The 25,219-nt window shown below is 45.6% G+C and overlaps 1 protein-coding gene across 1 annotated transcript in view; it reads left to right on the top strand.

Annotated features, from left to right (window-relative positions):
* The window catches only part of LSAMP (limbic system associated membrane protein), a 548,487-nt gene that overhangs the window by 73,432 nt on the left and 449,836 nt on the right, over positions 1 to 25,219 (top strand). The window contains exon 2 of the mRNA XM_075000343.1: positions 3,828 to 3,906. Within this exon, the coding sequence (XP_074856444.1) occupies positions 3,828 to 3,906 (79 nt within the window). The remainder of the gene's footprint in view (positions 1 to 3,827; positions 3,907 to 25,219) is intronic.

The following is a 25,219-nucleotide window of genomic DNA, read 5'->3' as shown; positions in this document are numbered from 1 at the left end:
CAGGAGCACTATGAGAAGCTGGCCCTGCCCTGCCTGGGCCACACCTGTTCTGAAAGCTATCCATATTTCTGAGTCTGGGCTTGTGAATCCTGCCCCTTTCCTAAGTGCAAGGAAATAGTTTAAAAAATTGCAAAGGCAGGTTTGTGATGTCCTTGCTCTGATTGAAGCTGTATGAGATTTCCCTCAAGATTCGGTATTGTTTCTTTATCTGTTTCCAGCAGGGGGAGATGAGTCTAGAGAGCATTTCCACTGGGAAAACAGAAGGACACTGCTATATTTAAATTTGGAAACTCTCTTTGAGATTTTATGTATGGTTCCAGGTTGTTTGGTTGCTGGTTTTACTCTCTTGCATCCTTTGTCTATAATAGTAACTAAAATTGACCAGCCTTGTGGGATTACAAGTGCCAGGATTTGAAATCCAAGAGTGATTTTTTCCCCCTCATCCTACATTTTATGACAATGATTATTAAATAGTTACATGCAGTGCTTGTTTTTTACAAAAAAAAAAGGAGTTGGTACTTAGCCAACTGTCAGCTTCCTACCCTCCTCACTCCCGTCAATCCCACCCTGGGTCTGCAGAGGTGCCAGTACTTAGTACCAGCAAGTACCGGCACAAAAAAAGCACTAGTTGCATTATGGTAACAGTCAAAACTGGGGCTGTTGTACTAAACATTATGTAAATACCTGGGAAGATAAAGTTATACCTCAGGAGGGACTAGTCTCTCCCTGTACTGCTCCATTATTGCCCATGCAGTTCCATCTCTGGCAGGAGGCTGGTGAGTTGCAAAGGGATTTGACTTCTACTCTGAGTCCCTGAGGTGACCAGAGCACTTGGATGATCTTGGTTCTTTCTGGATTCCTGGAGGGGGGGAGCCCTTTCCCTTGCAGTTTTTAATTGTATGTGGATTTGGGGTATCACGTGAGCTTTGGGAATGCTTTCTTCCCTTCCTTCTAATAGAAGCCTCCTCCATCATTCTCTCTACAAACGTATTGATGCAACTCTCCATGAAGTGCACCCTAAATATATTTAACTAGGCATTAAATTTAGATTTAATGGGATAGATAGTCATCTAAGTACATACTCTGAGAAAAGGAAATATTTAGTGAGCTTTAGCATGCTGTGGCAGATGCTCCTCACGTTTCATAATTGTTAATCTTCAGCAAATATGTTTTCCTTACTCCACTGGCATTTAATTGACATACAATGGTGCTTATTAAATGTAAATGAAATGCATATGGGAGACCCTGTTAAACAATGTGTATTATCACACTCCTGGCTGCTTGGCACGAAGTGATGAATTTCATTACAATCAGCTGCATTCCTGTGCCAGGTCTCACCGCAACAGTAAGCATCCACACATCCATACCCACTTCAGTGCTGGCTGGGTGAGCTTCTTCACAGCAGCGCCATGGGCAGTGCAGCCTCAGAAAGCTTTAGTTCAGGGGAGTTTTTTTCCAGCGCCATCGCCCTCTTTTGCAGTCCTGGGCTAGTGTTTGACAAGACCTGGGTGTGATAGGTGCCTCCTCACAGCAATGTCCTGCTAGTGCCACCCCCTCGCTGGAGTAACTTGTCAATATAGTGGCTTAATCCTTTGGTTTCTTGTAGCTTCCCCTTGTTGGTCCCATCTGCTTTAAGTTCCCCTAGAGGAATTCTCAGACTCTCTCATTTTCTTATTTGAATACAGAATTAATCTCCCTTGCTGCTGCTGCTGCTTTTGAAGTTGTATCCCCTGCGAGGGGCACCACCCTTATTCCCCAGTGCCAGGAATGTCAGGTCTTGTCCTTCAATGTGTAGGGGGTTTGTTTAAATACTCATAGGCAACCTTCAGTGCCAAGGGAGCAAGGGGCTGATGACCTCTTTGCTCCTTTGGGTCCCCCTTTTCCTCTGTAATTATCCAGAAGTATGACGCTTTGGAGCACATATAGGGGCCCAATCACTGCTTTTTGCCCTGGGGATGGGAATGAATGGAGCAGCAACTCTCAGGCTGCTCTTCAGACCCTTTGGTTATATACTCTCTTCTTATCTGCCTCTTCCATCTTTACCCTTCATTGCCACTGCCCCCAGCCCCAAGGCATTAGCCATGGAGCAGGTTATGTGTGTGGCAGTGCTGGCCTGCTATCCCTAAGAACAGCTGTGTCCATCCCTCCTCTGTGCAGGGAGGAAGGCAGGCGTCTGCAATGAAACATATAGCTACTTCTCTCTGTTAATTTAATCTCCCTTCTCCCATGAGGGTGATAGTATGGGAGCTAAAGGAGGGTTCCCCAGGTCGGCAAAGTGGCTGCAGGGATCAGGGCTCAGCTGCCAGTGTTGGCATGCGGGGAGGACAGACTGAGTATTCACACTGCAGGCAACTCAATACGAGCATTGTCTTCAGTTCACCCCTCAAAGACTGGGAAGGGGGTGGGGAGAGGGAACTGTTTATCTGGTGCAGGAAGGAGGAAAAGCAAGATGTAGCCTGAAAAGTCATTTTCCAAGAATGTTCTCTTTTAATCAACTAGCTTCTGATTTCAGGTCACACTGCTAAGTTTTCTCCCCCTTTCCAGCCTGCTTCTCAATATTCCCTATATTTCTCTCCCTCCCTTTCCTCCTGGTCCCCTTTCCAGCATCTCTCTCTCGCTCTTCCTTTTTTCAACTTCCCCTTTTCCAGACTCCAAGATCTCTCTTTCTTGCCCCTCTGTTCCAGATACTTTTCTTCCCTTTATCCCCCTGCTCCTTGTTCCAGCATCTCTTGGTCTCATGTCTCTCTCATCCCCAGCTTCCCATCTTTATTGCCTGATTTCTCTTTACCCATGCTTCTCCTGTCTCCTCCATCATCCTCCCTTTCCAGTACCCTCTGCCCTCCCTCTCATCTTTCCTTTCCAGCCTCTCCTTCCTCCCTTTTCCCAGGCTCTCCTGTGTCCCCTCCTGCCCAGTCCCACACTTCCCTAACTTGGGTCACTTTCTAAGCTTCTGAAGGAATCAGCCAGGCCTCAGATGGAGCTGTTGTCCTGACAACCTACAGGAGCATCAGGCTTTGATCGGGGCTGGCTTCTGCTGAAGGGGGCAGTTGTGTGATGAGGTGGGGGATGGGGTGTGCGAACTGGGGAGGGAAGAGGGAGCGGCGGGTGAATTACACAGAGCGATTAAGACAGGAGATGCTGCTGTGAAGGGTTCCCGCCCTCCCCTCCGCTCCCCCCCCCCCCCCCGCCCCGATGTAGTGCTAAGCTTCTGTTTCACTAGTAAGTCTCCCTCCCGCCTTTCTCTCCTTGCCTCCCTCCGCCTGGGAAAGTGGGTTAGGAAGGGAGCTCAGTGCTCAGAGACTGCACAGCCACTCACAGGAGCAGGAGCATCCACACGCAGAGGGGAAGCACACAGGACTTTTCTGCATTTTCTGTTTTTAACCTTCCCTCCAGACTGGTTTAATTTTTTTTTTTACATCTGTTTTTTCTCTCTTGCTTTTTTTTTTTTATCTTTTTCATAAGCACCATTCATACCCTCACACGTACACACACCTTTTTTTTTTGTTTGTTTGTTTGGAGGGTTTTGCTCAGACTTTCTAGAGAAAACGTTTTTGAGCTAAGGCAGAACGAGCAAGAGAAAGTGGCAGCTAAGAGAGACTGCAAAATCACCTCTTCCTGCGGCTCTCCAGCACAGACAGAGTTGTACATTATTTTTACTGTGTATTCACATACAGCTACCTAGCTCTCTATCTAGGCATATACACGTGCAGAGAGAGACAAGTACATACGCTGAAACTCAACCAGCCCAGCTATGGGAGGAAGGGCTCAGCCTGATCGGAAACAATTACCTCTGGTCCTACTGAGATTGCTTTGCCTTCTCCCTACAGGGCTGCCAGTCCGCAGCTTGGATTTTACCCGAGGCACCGATAACATCACCGTGAGACAGGGGGATACAGCCATCCTCAGGTAGGGCGTTTTGCCAACTTTTTTTCTTATGTGTATGTTGTTTTATGCCTCCCTCAACCCCCTGAACAGCAGTCGTTATTGCTGCTAGAGTTGGGATGGTGTGCATGTCTCTTTCTGTATCTGAATATCCCTTAAAAGCTTGTGAACCCACTGTCCCCCTCCCCACATAGCACTCTGGAAAATGATTTTATTGGAGGAAGGAAAATGTGCTCTTGCTAGCCAGTGCTGGTTGTGTGTGTGTGTTTAGCTGACCCCATGGTATCAATTGAAAGGCGGCCAGCTGTGCTAGCCAGATGTTCAACCGATCTCTCAATACTCCATTTTGCTCCTGAGCAAAACTTTATCCGCTCTCTTGCCAGAACGCTGAGATGAGACCCGTTTGGAAGGTATGACTTTTTGTCTTTGTTTGTTTCATTGAAGGGGTTTCTGTCTCTCTGTCTTTTTTTTTTTTTTTAAGGGCTGGCAAAGTAAAGGGAGTACCAGCTCTATGGTTTATCCAAGTTAGTCTCTGGTCATTGTGTAGTTTTCCTTGCACAGCCCAGAAAATGGGTGTGTGCTGTATACACACATCTTAATGGTTCTTCTGGGGGTATGGTTGCATGGAAAAGATGATTTTCTAGTGCTGTGCAGAACTAAAACTAACTGGTCCCTGTAGAGGCCTTGTAAGAGTCATTCCCAGGCTGTCTGGGCTTTGTACAAGCCAGTGCCTGCAATACCTAAAATAAAATAAACAGTGTCCTGCAAGCTCCTTTTCAAATCCTACTTTTACCCAGCTTGCCTACTGTATCTTCTACTGGAAGAATAGTGCACGCATGCCTGTATGTGTGTGTGTGTGTGTGTGTGTGTGCGTGTGCACATGCATGGATGCACCCACACTGTATATTATGGCAATAAAAGTGGCGGACAAAGTCTAAAATAAGCCTGTAATCTGTGTGAGGAGCTGATAGTGCACAAACCCTGGGGCACCTAGGGAGCAATTCCCTTGCAAAACTAACTGCAGCAGCAAAGTTTTCTTGCCTTCCTCTGAAATAAATCCTGCTGGATGTCACTAAGCGTCCTGCCACATGATCTCCTGTGCTCTGTGTCTTACCCAGGACTGAGAGAGAGCGAGAGAGAGAGAAAGAGAATGTGTGTGTGCAGGGGTAGGTGTTAAGAAAGGGAGGAGGGGAGATGTTTGTGTGTGTTTATTCCTTCCTTCTCTCATTGCTTGTGTTGAATTGTTTTGATCCTGGACTACCCTTTCAGTAGATTTCATTCCCTAGCTCTCCAGACTTGTTAACTTGCATGTAAGGTTTATCCACATGGTGTAATAGGATTTGCAGAGTAATTCATCTGCCTCACGTTCATGATGGAAGGGTTCAGACGTGACATGGAAAACACCTAACAATGAGGGCTGTGTTTGACTCCAGAACCCTCTCCCCTCCTTCCACTCTGAGGGGACTGGTGCATTTCATTAACCCTTTTCAGCAGGACTTGCTGCCCTATTTATCTGCAGCAATTTTTAAATGCAGGTTAACTGCATCACTCACCATTTTTGATGGGCAGCAGGGGACAGTGTTTATTGGATGTGCTCAGAACATATGGCAGCAGCTGAGCCATTAAGCTCACTTGACCAGCCTGGGGTCATTGGATTTCTATTTCTCACTTAACCCTGCGGCCCTGGAGTTTATCTAGATGCTTTGTATTAAAACGGCATTTACAGCAGAGACGAATGTGTGTATCATTGAGGTGGTATTTGTAACTGCCATGTGTGAGGCTTTGTCAGTGTGAACTGAATAAGGATATGTGTGAGAGCATCTTGGGCGTGAGAGGGCAGTATGTGGATGCCAGTGTTGTGCCAGGCACTAAAAGCGATCCAGCTGTGGGAGCCAGATGTTCAGCAAGTTACACTTTCACCCAAGCTATATGCCATCGAGCTTTGTTGTTTGTCCCAGGCAAGATCCTGATCCTGTATTGGTGGATCTCTGTCAGAAATAATGGTGAAAATTGTACTTGCATCTGCTTCCTCAATTAGCCTAAAGAGATCCGACAGGCGTGTGAAGTCGGTTCCTTAGGACAAACCGTTCTCTCCTCTCCCTTTTCCCTGGATCAGCTGAAAGAAGGTGGCTTACTACCATGTAGCAAGGGCCTATCTGTTGGCTTTCCCCCACTGCTTCCTCCCCTCTTCTGCAGGAAGTGTCATACTTCAAGAGATCGTTCTGCAGCCTATATGCCTGTGGCCTTATCTGTGCTATGTGAATTTAAAATGCTGTCACTGGGGGATCCTATTTGGTGCAGCTCCACCAGTGAGAGTGGAAGAGTTACCCAAGCCTCATGCTGGCCCTGTGCACAGGGATGAATTTATCCCTTTGTCATTTTTCTAGTGTCCATCCAATCCTTGGCTCATTTTGTGTTCAGCTAAGTTCATCCTTGGGCCAACTTGGTTGGGTGAATTCTGCCCAGTTACAGCAAAGAAGCCCAGTCAGGTCAGCAGAATGACTCCCAGTTTATATCAGTCTCAAAAACTGGTTTCCGAGTACCAGAGAGGTTGTACTTGTGTAACCTTAACTCCCAATGATGCCATAGAGAGTCTAGGTTCCTGTACACTATCCAAAAGATGCTCAGTTGCTTGGAGGATCTGAACCTAACTGGTTGCAGAATCTAGCCCGCTATTCTCAAGGGTTGCCAAGAACACACACACACACACACACACACACACACACACACACACACACACACAAATCTGATTTTGATTCATTAGGAAAAACACAAAAGTTGATCCAACTTCAGAATAAATGGCCAATTTCCTATTTGACCAAATGTTTTTAAAATACTCTGTTTGGGGGATTACAATATTGCATATTTCAGCCCAAAGGTCAGTTGAGTTGTGGAGGTCATATGTGCATCATAAGAGCAGCTACAATCACATTTCCAGTCATAATTACACTGCTGCTTTGTAAAAGCTTTGTAAGTTACAATTAAAATAAGATTTGTAACAGGAAACATTGAGCTGAGCTCTTTGCTAGAGAAGACTAGGGATGTATTCAGAGGTATAAAGCAGATATTAATGTAGTCCTGACAGTAAAATCGTTGATGTTGTTGTTGTTGTTATTTCCATTATGACAACCCTTCAAGATCCCTAGGTGCTGTACAGAATAAGAGACAATTCCGGCTCCACAGAGTTGCAGTCTATTAGACCATGCAGGCATGGGATAGAAGGTGAAGCAAAGGCAAAAAGAGGTGAAATGATTTCTCCAAGATCTCACAACCAGTCTTGGAAAAAATCAGTGTCCTATCCATGAAACTGTGTTGCCTCTCAGACAATTAATACAATAAACTAATAAATGAAATATATTAACATTTTCATTAGAACTTGATTTCAACTGGCAGGGACTTGAGTGGAAAACTTGCCTGATCGTCTTCTTCCCTAGTACATATGAGGCTTGATTGTGAGGCCCTCTGGGCAAACACAGGTAAGGAAACCAGGATCTGTTGCAGAAGAACAAACTGTACCTCTGTGAATATACTGTGAGTGTGTGTGTGTGTGTGTGTGCGTGTGCGTGCACACACAGGGAAGGAGGGATGCTGCAAAATGCACAGGCATGGCAGCGGATGGTGTCACAAAATCTGTGCCTGGTGAGGAGGAGAATTGCAAGATGTGCGTTACTGGAGGCTCAAGGATTTATGAAATGTATGTGCCCAATGGTAATTGGGACCATGGTGAAATATATATTTGCCCCAAAAACAGGGTGTAACATATTGCAAACAAAGCCTCAAAAGGCAAGTTGTATTGATATACACATGGTGTTATATATCATATAACTTATGCTCAAGAAAGTGGAGGAGGAGAGACTGCGTCAGACTGTTGCTTTAACCTTCTCCCCTGAGTTTTCACATGCACTTCAGTTTTCAGCTAAGTGCCATATGTTTTTCTACTTAGTTGGCATTAAAATTTATATAGCAGTACGAATTACCTGGAGTGTCTCTGAGCCCATATCTCTTCCTCTCCCCTTGCCTTGAATTCGATTGAAATTATGGGTATCCGTGGTTTCTAAGTACAGTGTTTCTAAATGGTATGGGATAGACCCACTTTTTAAACCCAGATGCACAGGAGCTGGATCTGACAGAATGACCAAGCTAATTCACATCTGTGGTAACTGCTTCAGTGGGCCTGGAATTAATTTTGCCATTCTTGTTCTGGGTGCCTTGATTTTGCCTGTCTGTCAAAATTCACTCAGGTTTGCAAGGCATCCTGCTTTCTGCGAGTAACGGCAATAGAAAGCCACAAAGAGAAGGCCGGAAGTTTACTTGTTGTTCCACTGATGTAAGAAATGTTAGTGGTTTTCTTTTTTGTCAGGTAAATGTGATGTAAAAGCACTTGCTCCACACTCTTTTTGGTTAAATAATAATACGTAGTAATGGTAATTTCATTTCTGCCCAGAAAAACGACCATTTAAAAATGTGTCAGCAATATACAGTGTTATTTTCACAGAGGTGCTTAAAAGCCCCAGGCATGGACCCAAGTTCTTTTGTCCTCGGCACTGTACAACCTGTACCAAAGAGAATACATTTAGCCTTGGCTTTGAAGGCATGAATTCACTGATATCAACAGAGCTTTACCCATACTAAGATTGAATTTCACTTAGGTTTTGTAAAAGCACATTCATGTGATGTTAGATTAGTGTGTCTTTCAGCACCTGTATGCGTTTATGTGTGTCTATACCTGTGTACATGCGCACATTTAAAATGGGGGTGCATTTGCATGTCTCCCTTTGTGATGGGGTTGTTTACATATTTGTGTGAATGCACATAGGCTTTTTAATGTTTCCATTAGCATGTCTCTGGGAGTCAGTACTTACTAGTGGGCAGACCTGGAGATGGTAAATTAGAACAGCTTGGTCTGTATACCTGGCTTTGCCACTCATATAACATACTCTAACTCTGGGTGTTCCACAGTCCCTTCCTGTGCCTCAGTTTCCCCAGTTTTACAAAAATATAGAATTATTTTTCCCTGGTTCCCCCACCCCCAGCAGCTGCTCAGTGGGTGTGTATCAGGTTAATTTGACGTAAGAACCTTTGAATCTGAACGCCTCTTGGGCTACGTTACTTTATGTGACTGTGACATGGGAAATTTACCTTTAAAATAAGTCCCTAGAATTCATCCCCAGCTGGTGAACGTGAGAGAGAAGACACCCTTGAGTGGATTCCCTTTGCAGTGTGACAGTGCCCTCTGTCCCGCTTTCAGATTGCACGTCTACACTACAAGACAGTCAAGTCATGCCATGTTACACCACAGCTCTCCTCAGTGTTGTTAATGCATGAGCCTCACTAGAGATCAGGGACGGTTAGCCTAGGGTATGTCAGTGTTCAGTTGTTGGGGAGCACAATATTGGAGCTCACTCCAATATGACTGCACCAAATCTATGTTAGTCCTGTTCTGTTCCAGCTTCCTCTGTCCTGCTTTCCCCTTTCGCTCTTGTGTAAGACCCGGGCAGGAGAGTCTGCAGCTCAGAACTCTGTGCCCATTCACTTTCTTTCCTCCCAGAGCGAACAAAACCCCCCTGCTGGAACCCACTAGCAGGCAGCATCCGTGGCCTTGAATAGTAAATAGCAATCTCTCCCCCCCCCCCCCCCCCCCCGTCGTCTCTCTCTCTGCCATTAAACTGACAGGCACTTAGCCAATTACCCAGTCGTAGCGCCTCAGCTGTATTTGTGGTGGAGGAAGAGGCAGCGCACACCGAGCTTGTCTTAAGGCTTTGGCTGAATCTTCCTTGCATGCTGTAGCATATTTCCTTCCCGCGTGAGCTGGCTTAGGAAGCTCCAGGGAAGAAACCAATGAAGCGGGAGGGGGAGTAGAAAGGGAGGATTGGAGGGAGAAGTGGCAAGAAGAACAGGAGGTCTGACACCCTAGAGCAGCTAAAAAAGAGGGCTTTGCTTATTTGCCATTGCTTTTGCCTTTGGTTGTGCAAAAGAGCAATGCTATTGTTTCATAAGAGTGTGATGTGTGTAAAACACACTGATTGTGACTACTTCATCGGCTTACTGTGGTTGTAAAGCAGCACTAGGAAATAGTAGCTGTGCAATGGTATACTGTAAATACTGTAGAGAAGGTAGAGAACCATGACTCCTCAGTGACATAGTGTGAATACAGAGCTCAAGGCAGGGAGGACTACCCAGTGACCCACTGTACCCATAACACACAGCTTGTAGTTCAGTGTCATGTGCCAAATATTAAAGCTTGGGCAAATAGCAGCAAAAATGTCCCAAGAACATTGTTTTTATTTTTGGTGGTGGTGGTGGTATCTTTTAAAATTTTAAAATGAATTCACTTGGGCTGCAGCTGTGCTGCCTTTGTGTGTGTGCCCTTTTTTTTCTGTGAATGTTTCAGCAGCTGAGTTTTACTTGCCCCGATGTTCATGGAAAGCAAATTCTAAAGAGGCCAGAAGATGAGCAAACAAGAAACTGACTGTAACCTCTGCAGCTGGGACTGTGTGTGTGCTAGGAATCAATCACACACACACACACTCATGTAATTACTTTGTGCCACTAATTGTTAATGATGGGTTAGTGAGTGCAACACACTTGATATATTTTATGTGGGACATCACCTGGGGAAGCAGTGGGAGATGATGGTTCCCTTCCCGTAATGCCTCACTAGACACCTGGTGCAAAGGCTCTTATAAAAGCCAGACTGAATCAGATTGCACCTTGAACCACGTTACTTTGTGTGACTGTGACAAGAGAAAATTACCTTTAAACTCTGAAGCCGACCTATCAATCTTGCAGCAGCCTTATTTTTCTAGGAATGATATCTCAGGACAGAAAAAAAGGTTTGAAATGTTCTAAAATCCTTATCTCTTTCCTCTCGCTAAGTTGCTCCCTCATCATGAAAATAAAATAGTGCCAGTGGCTTCTTCATCCTCTTCTCCAGAAGATGAACTTGATCCCAAGTCCAATGAAATCAGGGGGAATTTTTCCATTGACTTCAGTGGTCTAGGGGTCTGGCCCTGTGAGAATTATTACACTCGCCAATTTGGGGGTGGGACAGAAAAAAGCATGTGATTTATTTGACCAATCACAGCTAAGCTAATTATTTGTGCATTTAAGAAAAGCCTTTGTATGGGGAAAAAAATCCTGCAGAATAATAACCCACTGAGTGAATTCAGATAGCGAATCAATAGGAGAAAATCGCCATCTGCGGGAAAGTATCCACAAGCCTTAAAGGAAGCTGAATTCAGGGAGTGATTTGTTCCTTGTGAATCATTTGCTCAGCTCTGGCCAGTGTTGTTGAAGGGCCTGGGTCAATAGTCCTCCCTCTCCTCCCTTCTCCCATTGATAGGCCTCAGAGAGCCAGCTGGCTTAGTAGCACATTGGTGCCTTGTGCTTGGGACTGGTTTGAATCCTCATGGCCCATTAGCAGAGAGCATGTATGGGAAGCAATTTGGTGGTGTCAAGTGTCTCAGAGCAGGTGGGGTTATTAACAGTGCTTCCCATTAGAAGGATAGGAAGGTTGTAAGTCCCTGGGTTTAAGGTTTGGGTGGGGAAGGTGGAGGATGGAATGCTCAGACCTTCTCATTATTCTGTCTGCTTTGCCATACGCCTGCAGTTTGCTTATTAAACAGAGGCTTCCTTTTGGTAGCCCCATGCCATTGACCAGACAGACTTTCTTCCCCTCCAGTTGCAGTGCCATTGGTCAGCCCTGCAGATTTACCTTGGCTGTTGAGCTCTCAGCTGCATTACTGTTCCAGGTGGCAACTCAAGAAACCTCTGACCCCTGCAGCTGACCCATCCACTGAACTCCTGCACCCAAGGCAATCAATCAAGAGTGTTGCCCTCCTTTCCTCCATCATGATCTCTGCCCCAGAACATCTTGCACAACCATTTCATGTCTAGATCAGATGAGCCTGTGAGGAGCTGGGTGATGTAGACACTCCTGGCCCCTCATCCTAATGTGCTTAAGCTCCTTTTCTGAAGTAACCCATTTTGTTCACATAAATTGGATTTCCTGTTCGCTCCTTTCTCGTGCCCTCACATCCATGCTGCTCTCTGGATAAAGACAGAGCAAAGGAGCTGTGTCAGTTGTAATGTGAGGGAGTAGGCTGGTTTCTGAACTTCTGGAGCCCTTACAGGTGGGGAATGACAGCACACCATCACCAGCAAAGACTCGCATGCACTGCCTGGATTGCTACATGCTGATGTACCTCCTCACATAAGCATCTGTTTCATTTCTAGGTTTGATCCCTATTTAATGAATGTTAGGTCTCATTTGCATGTTTGCATATTTTAATGGTCTCCCCCTGCAATCTTTGTTTTATTAGTCTTTATTAGACCATCAGCTCTTCAGGGGAGAGACTGTGTGTTCTGGTGTGTGGATGGTGGTGAGCACCATGTACTATCTGTGGACCTGAGTAATGACAGTCATCGCGTTGTTATGGATGGGATGGGCACCTTGCACTTGCTACTACCCCTGTCCCTGCTAGCTATGTATTACCACTCACTGCAGCCACTGCCGTGGTCCCTTTGCTGTTGATGGGAATTTAGCCTCGTTGTCCTCCCCGTTAATACTTATCCCTCCCATTCATTTGAAGTACCCAGGAACTCCTGGGTTTAGAGTCAGATGCACGGCACATCCCATTAACCTCTCCTCTTTCTCTCCATCAGCATCCTGCTTGCCTTTTGCTCCCAGCAGGACAGGGAAGGGAGACATCCGGAGATGTGTCCATTGAGAGAGAACAGAGGAGTTCATTATAAAACTCGAGACACACAATCTCTTCCATTCGCCTCAACCCACACCCAGCTTCCCTCTGCTTGGCAAACTCCCTGGTCTGCTAGCCACATTGCCTGATGCAGCTGTCTCCTACCATCTCCATCTCCTCCCCTACCTTCCACTGGGTCTCAATTTCTCTCCCTCCTCTCCTACTTATTCCTGCTCCCCCTCTCCCTGTCTCACCTTCCATCCTCCTTACTCTTGGTTCAGCTCATCTGAGTTGAACCTCCCCTCCTGCCCATATCAACAAGGACATATATATAAGAATGGGGAGTTGGTGCCTGGACTTAGAGCAGCTGAGCTACTTTGGTGCAGTTCTGTCTCTGGAGATGGCTGATCAATCAGTGCTTTGTATTCAGGCAGGGGCTGCCAAGCATCCCCAGGGTATCTACTTTTTGTTCTTGAGCTGAATGCCTGGTGCCTGTCCCAATGGCTTAGATGAATGGGGCAAAAAGCAGAGACGAGTGGGGGCCTTCTCTCCAATAAAGCATTCTCTCTTCCCAGCAGGACTGCGTTGGGATGCCTCTAACATTCCACTGCTTGGGCGCTGCCCCACCCTCCTCCCTTAATTGAATCCCAAAATGGAAATAGAAGGGAAAGCCAGTTTGTTAAAGGGTGCTTACAAGCCAGGACTGGGGCTGAAGAATTATAGTCAGGGGCCTCCTATTGCTGCTGCTGCGGGGAGGGAGCAAGAAATTGTACAGCTAGCTGTTTCCTTTATCTGCTAAGGCCCTGCTGCTGGCAGCTGAAGGAGCTTGGATGGGAGCTTATTTTTCCCTTCCAGATCCACTTCTAGAGAGGGAGATGAGACTTCCCTGTGGGATGCTGACTCAGTGCAGCATTGCTGGGTAGGACTGGGGAACAGCCTCCAGCTTTGCTTGTTCTGGGAGTGAGTGCCATGCAACAAATAAAGAGAAATGGTTAATCTAAAACATGATGGAGATACTGAGCTGTGTGTGACAGGGACTGAGGTCCTCCGGACCTCAAGGTTTGGTGCTATTAGCTACTTAAATCCGTCAACATATCATCAGCTGCTGTCTCACGGACACTTCACTAGCTTTTCAGTCACAGGAACAGATCTGGAGGTGGCTCTGGACAATGTCCACTCATCCATAAGAGATAAAGAGAACGACACCGGAGATCAATAGTCCCTCTATTTTTTTCCATCCCTGTGCAGAATAAATTGTATATGCACCAAGGTATGCATGCATGTGCACCACCAACAGAAACACACGTGGCTGACTGGGTGCTCTGCCAATCAGCTGGGCAGCACCTGAATCGCTCCTGGGTGGTTGCCCATGTGCTCAGCTTACAAGAAAGAATGCTGGAGATGCATAGTAGAACTAGTGACAGCAACTTGTCTTCCTCAGAGCTGATTGCTCCTTTCTGTTCTCCTGGTGGCACCTTCTGTGTGTGTGTGCTTGTGTGTGTCACTTTAAACTTCTGCAGCCATGCATATATCCTGACTGATTTTTTTACCTTCTAGATGCACCTGAAATTGGTATCCTATAATTAGGAGCAGAAGTGGCTATGGGCAAACTACCTAGAGCTGGCTTCCCAAAACAGCCTTACATTTGATTTCCAATTTCCACCATCTCCAGTGAACTATCCAGTTATTTGCCATTGTACCTATCCACCCCATAGATCAATCCAGTGCTCAGTGCTGCGGTAACTCTTGCATCCTAACCTCAGAGACTAAAGTATCCATGGGTTACTGTCTCAAATGCATTCAACTCACTTTTATAGGGATATGTCCTCTCCTCCCATCCTACCTTCATGATATTGCTTGGGGTACCCAGGTCCGACCATCACAAGGGTGCATGCTCAAGCCAAATAACATGTAGAGAGCCCCATTCAGTTTTCTCCCAGCTGGAACTGGCACTGCTGTATCAGTCTATGGGCCAGATGGGCTAAGGACCAGCATTGCAGTAGTAGCAGTATACAGTAGACCCCCGACTTATGAGAAAGTTGCATTCTTGGCAACCTCACATAAGTTGAATTTTTGGGAACTCAGAGAGTTGCCCTTGAGTGTCAAAGAGCCAGGAGTCAGGCGGCAGGCTGGATTCTGGCTCCCATCTGTTGGTAGGACCTGGGAAACTGACCAGCAAGCAGAGGGCAGCCAGGCTGCCATCCCTGACAGGAGTGGTGGTCACATTAACCTGAGACACATGCAGCTTGGTTTTGTGTATCTCAGGTGTTTGCTGTGCAGCCACATTTTCCTCTGGCACTCCAAGGCTGTGCATACACCACCCCTCCCTTCTGAAAGTGGCATGAAAATGAAGCCTTTGGGAAATGTAAATGAGGCATGGATTTAAATATCTAGTCCCTCATTTGCATACTTGTGCAGGGTCTGGATTCTGGCAGGGCTGATTTTGAAAGCTAAAACAGCCATGTGGATGGGGTTCATTCAAAAGGAACCCCTGCTTTCAAAAGCACCCTTCTTTCTGAAAAAAATTAGGAAGGGTGCTTTTGAGAGCGGGGGTTCCTTTTGAAGGAACCCCATCTACACATCTGTTGTAGTTTTCAAAATCAGCTCTTCCAGAATCCAGATCCCACGAGTATGCACATGAGGCACATAATATTTAAATCCATGCCTCATTTGCATTTCCAGTCAGTGGCATTTGCATACCCCTTCCGAAAGGGAGGGGCAGTGTAGCCACAGCCCAAGTGTGTTAGAAAGCAGGGAGTAAATACAGGGTAACCCCTGAGTGTCAAATGGGATGGAGGAAATGGAGATTGCACAAAGTCAGGGTCAGGCCTCCCTGTGGATAGGTACAGTGTGAGTGTTAATCGTGGACCACTTTATTGGCAGAGAAGTGGGATTCTGGTATATGCCAGTGTTGTGAATGAATGCCTGTGATAGGTTAAGCCTAGAGATACTAGATTCTGAGTTGGCCAGCAGCCAGGTGAACCAATGGAAAGACAGGGGATTTTGTAATTGAAGTGGTTGCCTGCTGCAAGAGTCTTTTGTGGGGCCAGAGAGGAGAGACAGAAATGGTTTACATATGAACCAGGCTTAGAGGATTTCAGTTAAAATCGAGGCCTCAAGGAAACTTGGGCATACAACTATGTAAGTAAATGGAAACATTTAGCCAGAAGCGATCAGGTTATTATTATTGTTTTATTTTATTACTATTATTATTTTGTGTTTGGTGCAGGACTTCTCAGACATACTGATGTACCCCTGGTATGCTGTAACTTCTAAAATGCATCATGAGGAGGGAATTCTCTGTCTGTTCAATCTACCTTCTTTATTTGCTCTGTAACACCTAACTACCCAATATGCTTTAGCAAGTATATCTTTTTTGCTTCCTTAATAAACCACTTTTTAAGGGAATGATTTGATTCCTGTGTTCTAGATAAGGGTCTGTGTCTATGCATATTTAAGACTGACATATCAGAGATTGCAGTTTATTTTTTCCTCTTTGTTTTCAAGCTCCCTGCTCAGAGAGGGTTAACAGCTTGGGGTTACCCCCCAGGGAGACATCCTGTTTGTGTCTTCCTGGGTTCTAAAGAGGGGTTTCTCACTTGGCTGGTGGCAGCTACCTCCCAGCGTCAGGGAGTTTGTGACTTTGGGAATCTTTTAAGCAGAAGTCTGTAGAGGCACAATATTTTTAAGGTCTCTTAAAAGGCCCCCACCTTCTGCACTCAGTGTGTCAGAGTGGAGAGCAGCCGTGACAGCCATGGATCTGCAGGAAGAGAGGGATACTGGTCCTTACAAACAGGAAGGTTTCAGCTGAGACAGCGGGGATGGAAAGTTTCAGGGGCACAAAAACAGCTCAACAGGAATGGGAGAACAGGCAAGAGACCTTCTGAGAGGAGGAGGGGAGAGTAGGAGGAAGGATCTGCCCAAAGGAGCCTGCTCCTAAGTTTTGGTATCTCTGGAGCCTGTTCACTTTGTGGCCCTGAGTCTGGTTGCTAACCTGGCCAGGCAAGATGCCAGAGGTCGTCTCTGTTGCTTGCCCATCACCCGCCCTTGTCCTGTCTCTGACTCATGTTTTCTTGTCAGTGTTTCTCTTCAGCAAATCAATTCCTCCTTGGCTCATCCCAGTGATTTTTAAGCACAGAGAAACTTCCTCACTGGGAGTGAGAGATAATTAAGCTGAATATTACCCTTCTCTGAAGCGCTGGCAGCACATGACCAGAGCCAAAGTCAGTATCTTGGCATCTGTTGCCTCACATTGATTTTTCTGACTCCTTCTGGAGTGGGGTGAGAGGCCTGTGAGTTTGCAGCCCAGCTACCTAGCTAGGGCCCAACATGTTTGCAGGCTGCTTGGCTTGCCGAAGGTTGAAGATACTCTTACATGAGACCCTCCATTTCTGTTACTGAAGAGCATGTTGCTGACGTGTGTGTGTGTGTAACCTACACACCAACTGGATGCGGATGTCCCAAATATGGGACAGGGAGATATGGAAGGAGGGGCAGCTCCTCCAGGCACCACCAACCCCTGGGGAGCTGGGAAGTAGGCGGCAGCTGCTGGTCTTCCCTGGGAAAGCTGTAGCTGCCAATGCTCCTCGAGCCCTGGGGAAGCAGCAGGGATGCAGCAGCTGCTCATGCTCCCCCCTCTTCCCCAAGGATTGGGGAAGTGACTCCCGCCTGCAGCTGTGTGCACCATGCCCAGGGCTGGGAGTGCTGGATAAATCCCTCAGTATCAAGTAACTAGCTCCCTCAGTTTCTCTAACTGAGCCAAAAAAAAAAAACAAAACAGTCTTCTTTCCTGCTACTGCATCACGGGCGGGCAGGCTTCTCTCAAACAGGAGAAGGGGGAGAGAAGGAGCTATACCAGAAAGGAGCATGGCGGGGCGGGAAGGAGAAGGTGGTGGAGATGTATCCAAGATTAGAGACCTGAGGTTGGGAAGGGACATTCCCTGGCTGGAGGTTCTGAGGGGGGCAGGGGAAAAAGCTGCAGAGAGAAGCCTGGTGGAGAGCCTCTGCTGGACAGGACATTGGGCTGGGTGTGGTCAAGAAGTGTCCAGACCCTGTGAAGTGGTTGATTCTGGCCAGAAGTTAGGGTGAGGGGGAGTGTCCTCTAAACAGGAGGCTGTGGGAAAAGAGAGGGGAGCAGCTGTCAAATGAGGATTTGGGGTAGCAATTGCTGGTCCCAGGCCTAACACTGGAGAAGGGACAAGATGCCTACAGGAGCAGCAGAAGTGGGAAGGGTGTATGTGTGCACAGTGTTGTGTGTGTATATATTTCCTACTCCCATCTCACCAACATAATGGTGCGTCTGTTCAGAAAGGCTCTGAGTTCTCCCTGAAGACTGAGCACCCCAGGCCTGGCTTTGGCAGGAAAGGGTTTCCAGAGGACTATCCAGGGGCTTCTCAACAATGCCAACGAGAACCCATCCATGGAATTTCAAATTGCTGATGTGATTGTACCAGTCTTTTCCCACCAGTTCCTTTGTTTCCCCACCTAGCGTCTGCCTCTCCATCTCTCCAGGACAAGTGCATCACTTGTTCCCCCTTCCTCTGCAGCTTTGGTTATCCATGTTGCCCACGCATGCATTGAAGATGTTTTGGGTTTGCATTACTCCCTGGCCTGTGGCATATGCTTTTTGATTTTATAGGGATGGGGGAGGCTCTTTCTAAATCGGGAGAGAGTGGTTATGAACACTGGCAATGCCTTATGTCTAAGACTATGTCTACATTACCTCAAAAGATTGAGCCACTCAGGGTTGATCTTGTAGGGCACTGTTTCGCACATGCATGAAACAGCACTTTCCAGGGTCAACATCATGAGCCGCAAGGATTAAAGAAGATTGATGGGCGGAGTGCTCCCTTTGACCTTCTGCGAAGACAGCCACGGAAGCAGATGGCTGAAAAGTCGATTTTAGCTATTGAATTGGCAAAGCTAAAATGGAATATCACTCATCAACTGCTATGTGTAGGGTAGACATAGCCTGACTTTGTCTATGCGAGAGTATAAAGTCGATTTTAAGGCACATAGTTTGATTTTTTACAATGTGACTGTCTTCACTGCAAATACCATTAGGTCAATTTTAAGGGGCGTTTAAAATCCACTTTCTCATCCCTCCCCACCAAGGCGGTGTAACGCCAAGTTTGAATTTACAAGATAAAGTTAATGTTAGTGTGGAAACAGCTTAATTTTAAATCAATTTTATTGGCCTCCAGAGGTATCCCACAATGCCCCAAATGTCTGTTCTGGCTCCTTTCACCTTCTCTGCTCTCCAGATGTTCAGGAAGTAGGTAACAGGAAACCTGGGAATCTGAATTAATTTTCTTAATGGCCAGTGTGACCAGCAGATCACAGGAGCGATCACATCTAGCCATGATTTCTCAGGCTCACAAAAGAGCCCCAGCATGGAGCCATCAGGAGAGCCAGGATCTCATTTCCATGGAGGTGGATGAATCTGTGTTGAGTAAACACCAGGAACACTCAGCAGTTCTGGGTGAAAATCAAACTCCCCCACACACCATATGGCTGCCGGGTTGAGGGCCATGCCTGCAGACAGCCCTATGCCCTGTCCTACATGGGGTTTCAGTGCTTAAGAGAGCTTCTGCCTAACACAGGATTTAACAGATGAAGCTGAGAAACTCGTTTTCTATGCTTCACATTTTAAGCGGCTGTTTCACCCCACCTACCCCCTGTCCTGTTCTGCCCGGGCCTTCACTGCTAGGACTTACCATTGTGGTTCTCTCCCAGGGCTAGCAAGAAATACTACAGTTACTGAAAAGATGATATTCTACAGCATTTACCAATGTACATTTTACCCAGCTGCCCCTCTCAAGCTGCCATGCAGCTGGTGGGCTCACCCCCAACCCTCCCTCCCAACCCCCCCACAGGCAACACATACATGGCTACCAGGCTGTGTGGACCATGACTTTTAAAAGCAAACTTTTAAAAGTAACCTTGTTACCAATTGTCTTTCACTTCTTTTGGTCTGTTCTGGGAGCACACAACTGGTGCCATGCAGCCAGTCACACAGCCTGGCTCAGGACTCATTGGGAAGGTAGCAGAATGTGACTGAGGAACATATAGCGTACTTGCCCTTCTCAAAGTGTGTGGCCCAGGGGAGGATTTCCTATGAAGGATAGGAGCCTGTGGGCTCTCTCTCCCCCTTCCCTCTCATACACAGCATGTTGAGCTAGAGCTTCTGTACGAGAAGAATAAGGGAATCCCTTATTTTTTTCTTCAACTTTTCTAGCATTTCCTTAACTTTTCCTTCTCTTCTCAAGCTGCTACTACTTCTTATGGGGTAATGGCTTCTTCCAGCAGCAACTGGACACAAGCACCCTCTGGGAATCTTTCCTTCTCTTGTATTTAATCTTGAGGATTCATAATGGGCTGGAGCTACTACTTCTAATGGTGTCCTTGCTTTATGTTGGATATGTCAGTGTAATGGCTCCTTCCAGCATGCTAACCACTAGATGCCAACACCCTCTAGGATTCCATACTGAGTCTTTCCTTCTCATGTCCTTGTAACTTCTTTCCTTGTGAATAATATGAAGTCTTTGCCTAGAGCATTCTTCACTTGTATGTGATGACTCGCAAAATTTCTCTCTCTTTTTTTCAAATCTGGCTCCTTCAGCCAAATACACTCCCACTTTTTCATTGTATCATCTTTCCCTGAAAATAATATGAAGTCATATAGACCCACTTTGTTCCACTTTGGTATCATAGGCTTCAGTTACGACACCATACCTGTTTGGTAGATTTTCACCGGGAGGAAGAGACTTAAGAAAAATGTCCATTCTTCCCTTCTGTGTGGAGACGGCTCACAGATTTCTCCCTCTTTCTCTAGTTCAAACTTAACTTCTTCCACCTTTCTCTTTTCACTTGTATTTAATGTTAATTTAGAGTCTCTTATAAAAACTCTTTGGTAAAAGCTGCCTCTTTCTGTAATGCAGACAATTCAAAAAAATTCTCTCATAAAGAGAAGAGACTTCTGAAAATGATTGTTTTCAATGGCACTGAGGGAATGAGGACAATACATTCTGAGAAGATGACATCACACACCCACAACCACAGGTGGGGCATTTTCTTCCCATAATACACTGGCAAAAAAACAAAAATAAAATGCAGAGTGGCTTAAGGAGCAGTGGGATAAGTGCCCACAATGCACTACTGCAACAGTCAAACTTTAGCAATTTAATGTGGACACATGAAGTTGAATCTGAGCAGGTGTGGACAATCAACTTCTACTTTATAAAATCTGTTGGTAAAAATTGGACTTTATTTCATAGTGTATATGTAGCTTACGAGGGAAAACCTTCCTTGTTGAAGTTTGTCCCCCTCTTCCTAGAGCATGCAAAGTGATGGGAACTAATTTAGCTATTACCACTTGAGAAAGATCTTGGAGTCATTGTGGATAGTTCTCTGAAACCATCCACAAACTGTGCAGCAGCAAAGATGCTAAGGAATAAGGAACCATTAAAAATGCAATAGAGAAGAAGACAGAGAATATCTTATTGCCTCTATTTAAATCCATGGTACACCCACATCTTGAATACTGCATACAGATATGGTCACCTCATCTCAAAAAGATATACTGGCATTGGAAAAGGCTCAGAAAAGGGCAATAAAAATTATCAGAGGTTTGGCTTGGGTGCCATATGAAGAGAGACTAAAAAGACTGGGATTTTTCATCTTAGAAAAGAGGAGACTAAGAGGGGATATGATAGAAATCTGTAAAATCGTGGCTGGTCTGGAAAAAGTGAATAAGGAAAAGTTGTTGATTTGTTCCCATAACATAAGAACTAGAGGGGGTCACTAAATGAAATTAATGGGTAGCAGGTTTAAAACTAACAAAACTAAGTGTTTCTTCATGCAGCACATGGTAGGCCTGAGGAATTCTTTGCCAAAGGATGTTGTGAAGACCAGGACTTTAACAGGGTTCTAAAAGGATCTGAAGAAATTCATGGAGTTTAGGTCCATCAATGGCTACTAGCCAGGATGGGTAGGGATGGTGTTCGCAGTCTGTCTATCAGAGTCTGGAAATGGGTGCTGGGTGATAGATCACTTGATGATTACCCATTCTGTTCACTCTTTCTGACATTGGCCTCTGGCAGAGGACAGGTTGCTGGGCTAGACAGACCTTTTGGTCCTACCCAGCATGGCCATTCTTATGTTCATATATTCTTAATGTTCTTAGGAGGGCTTTTGTTTGGCAAAGCGGGTTAGTAATGTTCTGCACCTCCTGGAGTCCCGTATGTTCAAGTCTTCATCCAGGCTGAAAATAGGATGAGTTTGTTGAATCTCTGCTCTGAACCTAGTTTCTTGAGCTCAACCTGATCACAGAGGCCTTTTCACTTTGATGTGAATGGTAGTTTCTGTTCACAGTAGTCCGGGGACTGAAGCCGGAAAGAGCACTCTAAATTAGGCTTGAAAGGCATCAGCACATCAGTAGAGGAGGCAGTTATAGGGACTCAGGCCTCCCTGTAATAACTGAGGGGCTGTAGGGAAGGAGTGAGAAGCCCTGGCAGAGCTATGCAGTTGGTAGGGTCTCCTGGCTGGACTAGCAGTATGTAAGGCACAGCCTTTATAACTACCAACCAGTTACTGTCTCCAGCAGCGTATCTCGATCCTAGCTGAGCAATCAAATTCACCTAAAGGAAAATAAATACATCCTTAACATGCAAGTGCCAGCTATCCTGCAATGTGCAACAGGCAGGTTAGGAGGAAGAAAACATTTCTAACAGAGAGTAATATACTTTCCCAGGATTGGACACGTTGCTCCCCTCCTCCCTACTAGGTTTGATTTAGCTCCTCGACATTGTTTGGATTATTGTAGCAGTAAAAGGAATCTGTTGACAAGTGCAGTCTCTCCCCACTCGCTGACTCTATGCAGGGATTAGTATGTGAATGCCTCTGGATAGATGAAGCCCCTTTCCAGTTCCCTGGCTCAGGCTTGACACGGTCTTGCTGAAGGCAGGGATGACCTGTCCTGCTTCAGCCACATTCAGCCTTAGGGCTGCCAATGGTGCTGTCCGGTCTCTTGTCTGCATCAACAAATGTTGCTGTCGTCAGGGTTTGAGGCTATAAGTTTAGAGCTCTCCTTGCCAACCAAAGATCTCTCTCTAAGTGTGGCAGGACAGGCCTTGGTGCTGAACACAGACGGGCTCTTGAAAGAGATCTGCTCCTGTGAGATTTGTGGAGGGCCACAGACCTTTCTTGATGTGGGTGGGTATTGATCCTCTGATGCTTGCCTGCGAGTTCCTGCAGTGCAAAGGCCTTCATTTAGGACTAGCTTGGACTTCATGTTTTCCCAAGGCACCACGTGTTAAAACTTGGGTATGTTTCCCCTTCCTGTCCTTTCTGGTTCTTGAGTTTCTTTTTGTTTTAATCATTCTGATGTATTAAGCTATCTGCAGCCTTTTGCAGGCTTCAAGGCACATTACAAAAATTCCAGACCAGGCTTTCTGCTTGGTGGTGCCTGGTGTAGATTCTACTTTAATTTGGTGGAGTTTAACATGTGATCCTAGCTGAATATTTTAATTTTCCTGTGTTAGAGTAGCCTATGCCTACGGTGACCAGATAGGCACTGTGAAAAACTCGGATGGGGAGTCGGGGGTTGTAGGTGCTTCTGTAAGACAATGTCCTGAGTCACTGGCAGGCTTAAACTAGTGCAAACTATGAACCCTCTGTCACTGGAAATTTTAAACCATGATTTGAGGACTTCAGTAACGCAGCCAAGGGTTAGGGGTATGTTACAGTGACGGTGGATGAGGTTCTGTGAGTTGCAATGTGGAGGAGGTCAGACTAGATAATTGCAGCGGTGCTTTCTGACTTTGAAATCTCTGAATCTGTGTTGGGATTGTCCCTGTAAAATCAGGACATCTGGTCATTCTACCTCTGCCAGAACATGTGGCAGTGGTTTGAGGTATTGTTACATTATAGTCCAATCCACCCAGGGTCAAAACTCGCTTGGAAGAATTCAGCTTATGAGATGGGTCACTATTATTCTCCCCATTTTCTTGGGGAAATGGAGGTCCTCCTTTCTGTCTCCACAATGGGTTTGGGAATAACAGGTGGTGAGTTCTATTTCTAGCTGTGCTATTGATGCATTGCTAGAGGTATGTGAAAATTTCATAATAAATCCCAGGTCAGGTGATAATCCCTCTTGGTTTAGGTTTCATTATAAGTGTGAAACACATACCATGCTCACTATAAAATTTTGTTCAGGAGGTTTGCAACTCAAGGAAAACAAACGACCAAAGTTTTCCAGGTTTTTGGAATGCTCAACTAATTCCATGATCTTCAGCTAATCACTTGCATCACTTTGTGCCTCAGTTTCCCATCTGTAAAATGAAATTCATAATGATGACCCCCCACCCCCTAGTGATGGTAGGGGAAGAAGATGCTAAAATCATAAATGTTTGCAGAGTACTTTGGCAACATGAGATGTCAGTGAAGGGCACATTAAACAGTATGCCCATTATTAAGTAATTTTAGTATCTATAAATGTTTTTTTTTGTTTGTTTTCTGGAAAAAAAAAATTAAAGACTTCCCCAAAATGGGTGCAGACTTCACAGTGAAAGTCAACACATCAGGCTGTGTTAGAAATACTTAAACTAACAGACTGGGTCACAAAAGTTACAGCCCTGGAGATCACGGAGATGTGTATGAGGCAGTTCCCTGGTGGGATTGGTATAACTATATTAGAACAAGCTGTTTGATCCCTACAAGTCTGTTACAAACAAGTACATTTCCTTGTTGGTCAATGACAAAGCCAGCAGTTCTTGGATATGGCTAAAAGCTCTCGTGGGATGTTAAATGGCCTGAGACGTAATTCTTTGCCTTTGAGAGACACACATCTAAGCCTGAAATTTCTTTTCATGTCTAAAATGTTCTCATTAAAATAAACAGGATAGCTACTTGTTTTCTTCAATCTTTAGTCTCCCAAGACTCTTAAGGAGAGAAAGTACTCGCAAAAATGAACCCAACTTAATATATATTGATTGTCCCTTAAACTGAGGAATATAGGAATTGTGGTACCGGATTGCACCAATGGTGCATCGAGAGTAGTAACTTGCTTTTGATACTAATACAAGTTTCTTTAGAGGAAGATGTAAGAAATCCTCATGTAGACAAATATGCAATAACCTGCTTGTCACATTTTCAGAGTAACTGCACCTGTGTTCCCCATGGTGTCTTGATTGGTTTCCATCTCTCAGCCATCAAGTCTCTTGGACAGAGATGTTATCACTTTTTCCTCCTGACTGGAGTTTTAAAGCACCCTAGCCTCCGGGATTTGCACTGTGATATGCCCAGCAAGCCAGACTGCCTAAAGGGATAAGAGCCTGTGCTTTGCGTTCTTTCAGAAAGGCATGACCAATTGTAAGATTATCATTCCCATGACCCTCTTGTGGTTAAATATTTGTGTGTGTAGCTCACGTACCTGTTTTTATATACAGCAGTTTGTCCTCATGACACTCTCTTGTGGTTGGATCATGTACTAGTGGTCAGACCTGCCCTTTAAACACTCTATTTTCAGCTCCACAATATTTCGGGGTTTTGATTGGGCTGATTGAACAGAAGTTCCATAGACCTCAAGCCGTATGGCAGCTTTCTGAAGTAATGTCTTACAAGATACAGGCCTGTAGTGT

The sequence above is a fragment of the Carettochelys insculpta genome, chromosome 1, assembly GCF_033958435.1.
Source record: "Carettochelys insculpta isolate YL-2023 chromosome 1, ASM3395843v1, whole genome shotgun sequence".
NCBI lineage: Eukaryota > Metazoa > Chordata > Testudines > Carettochelyidae > Carettochelys > Carettochelys insculpta.
Note: the sequence above shows the minus strand (reverse complement) of the source record. Positions and strands in the feature narration are given on the sequence as shown.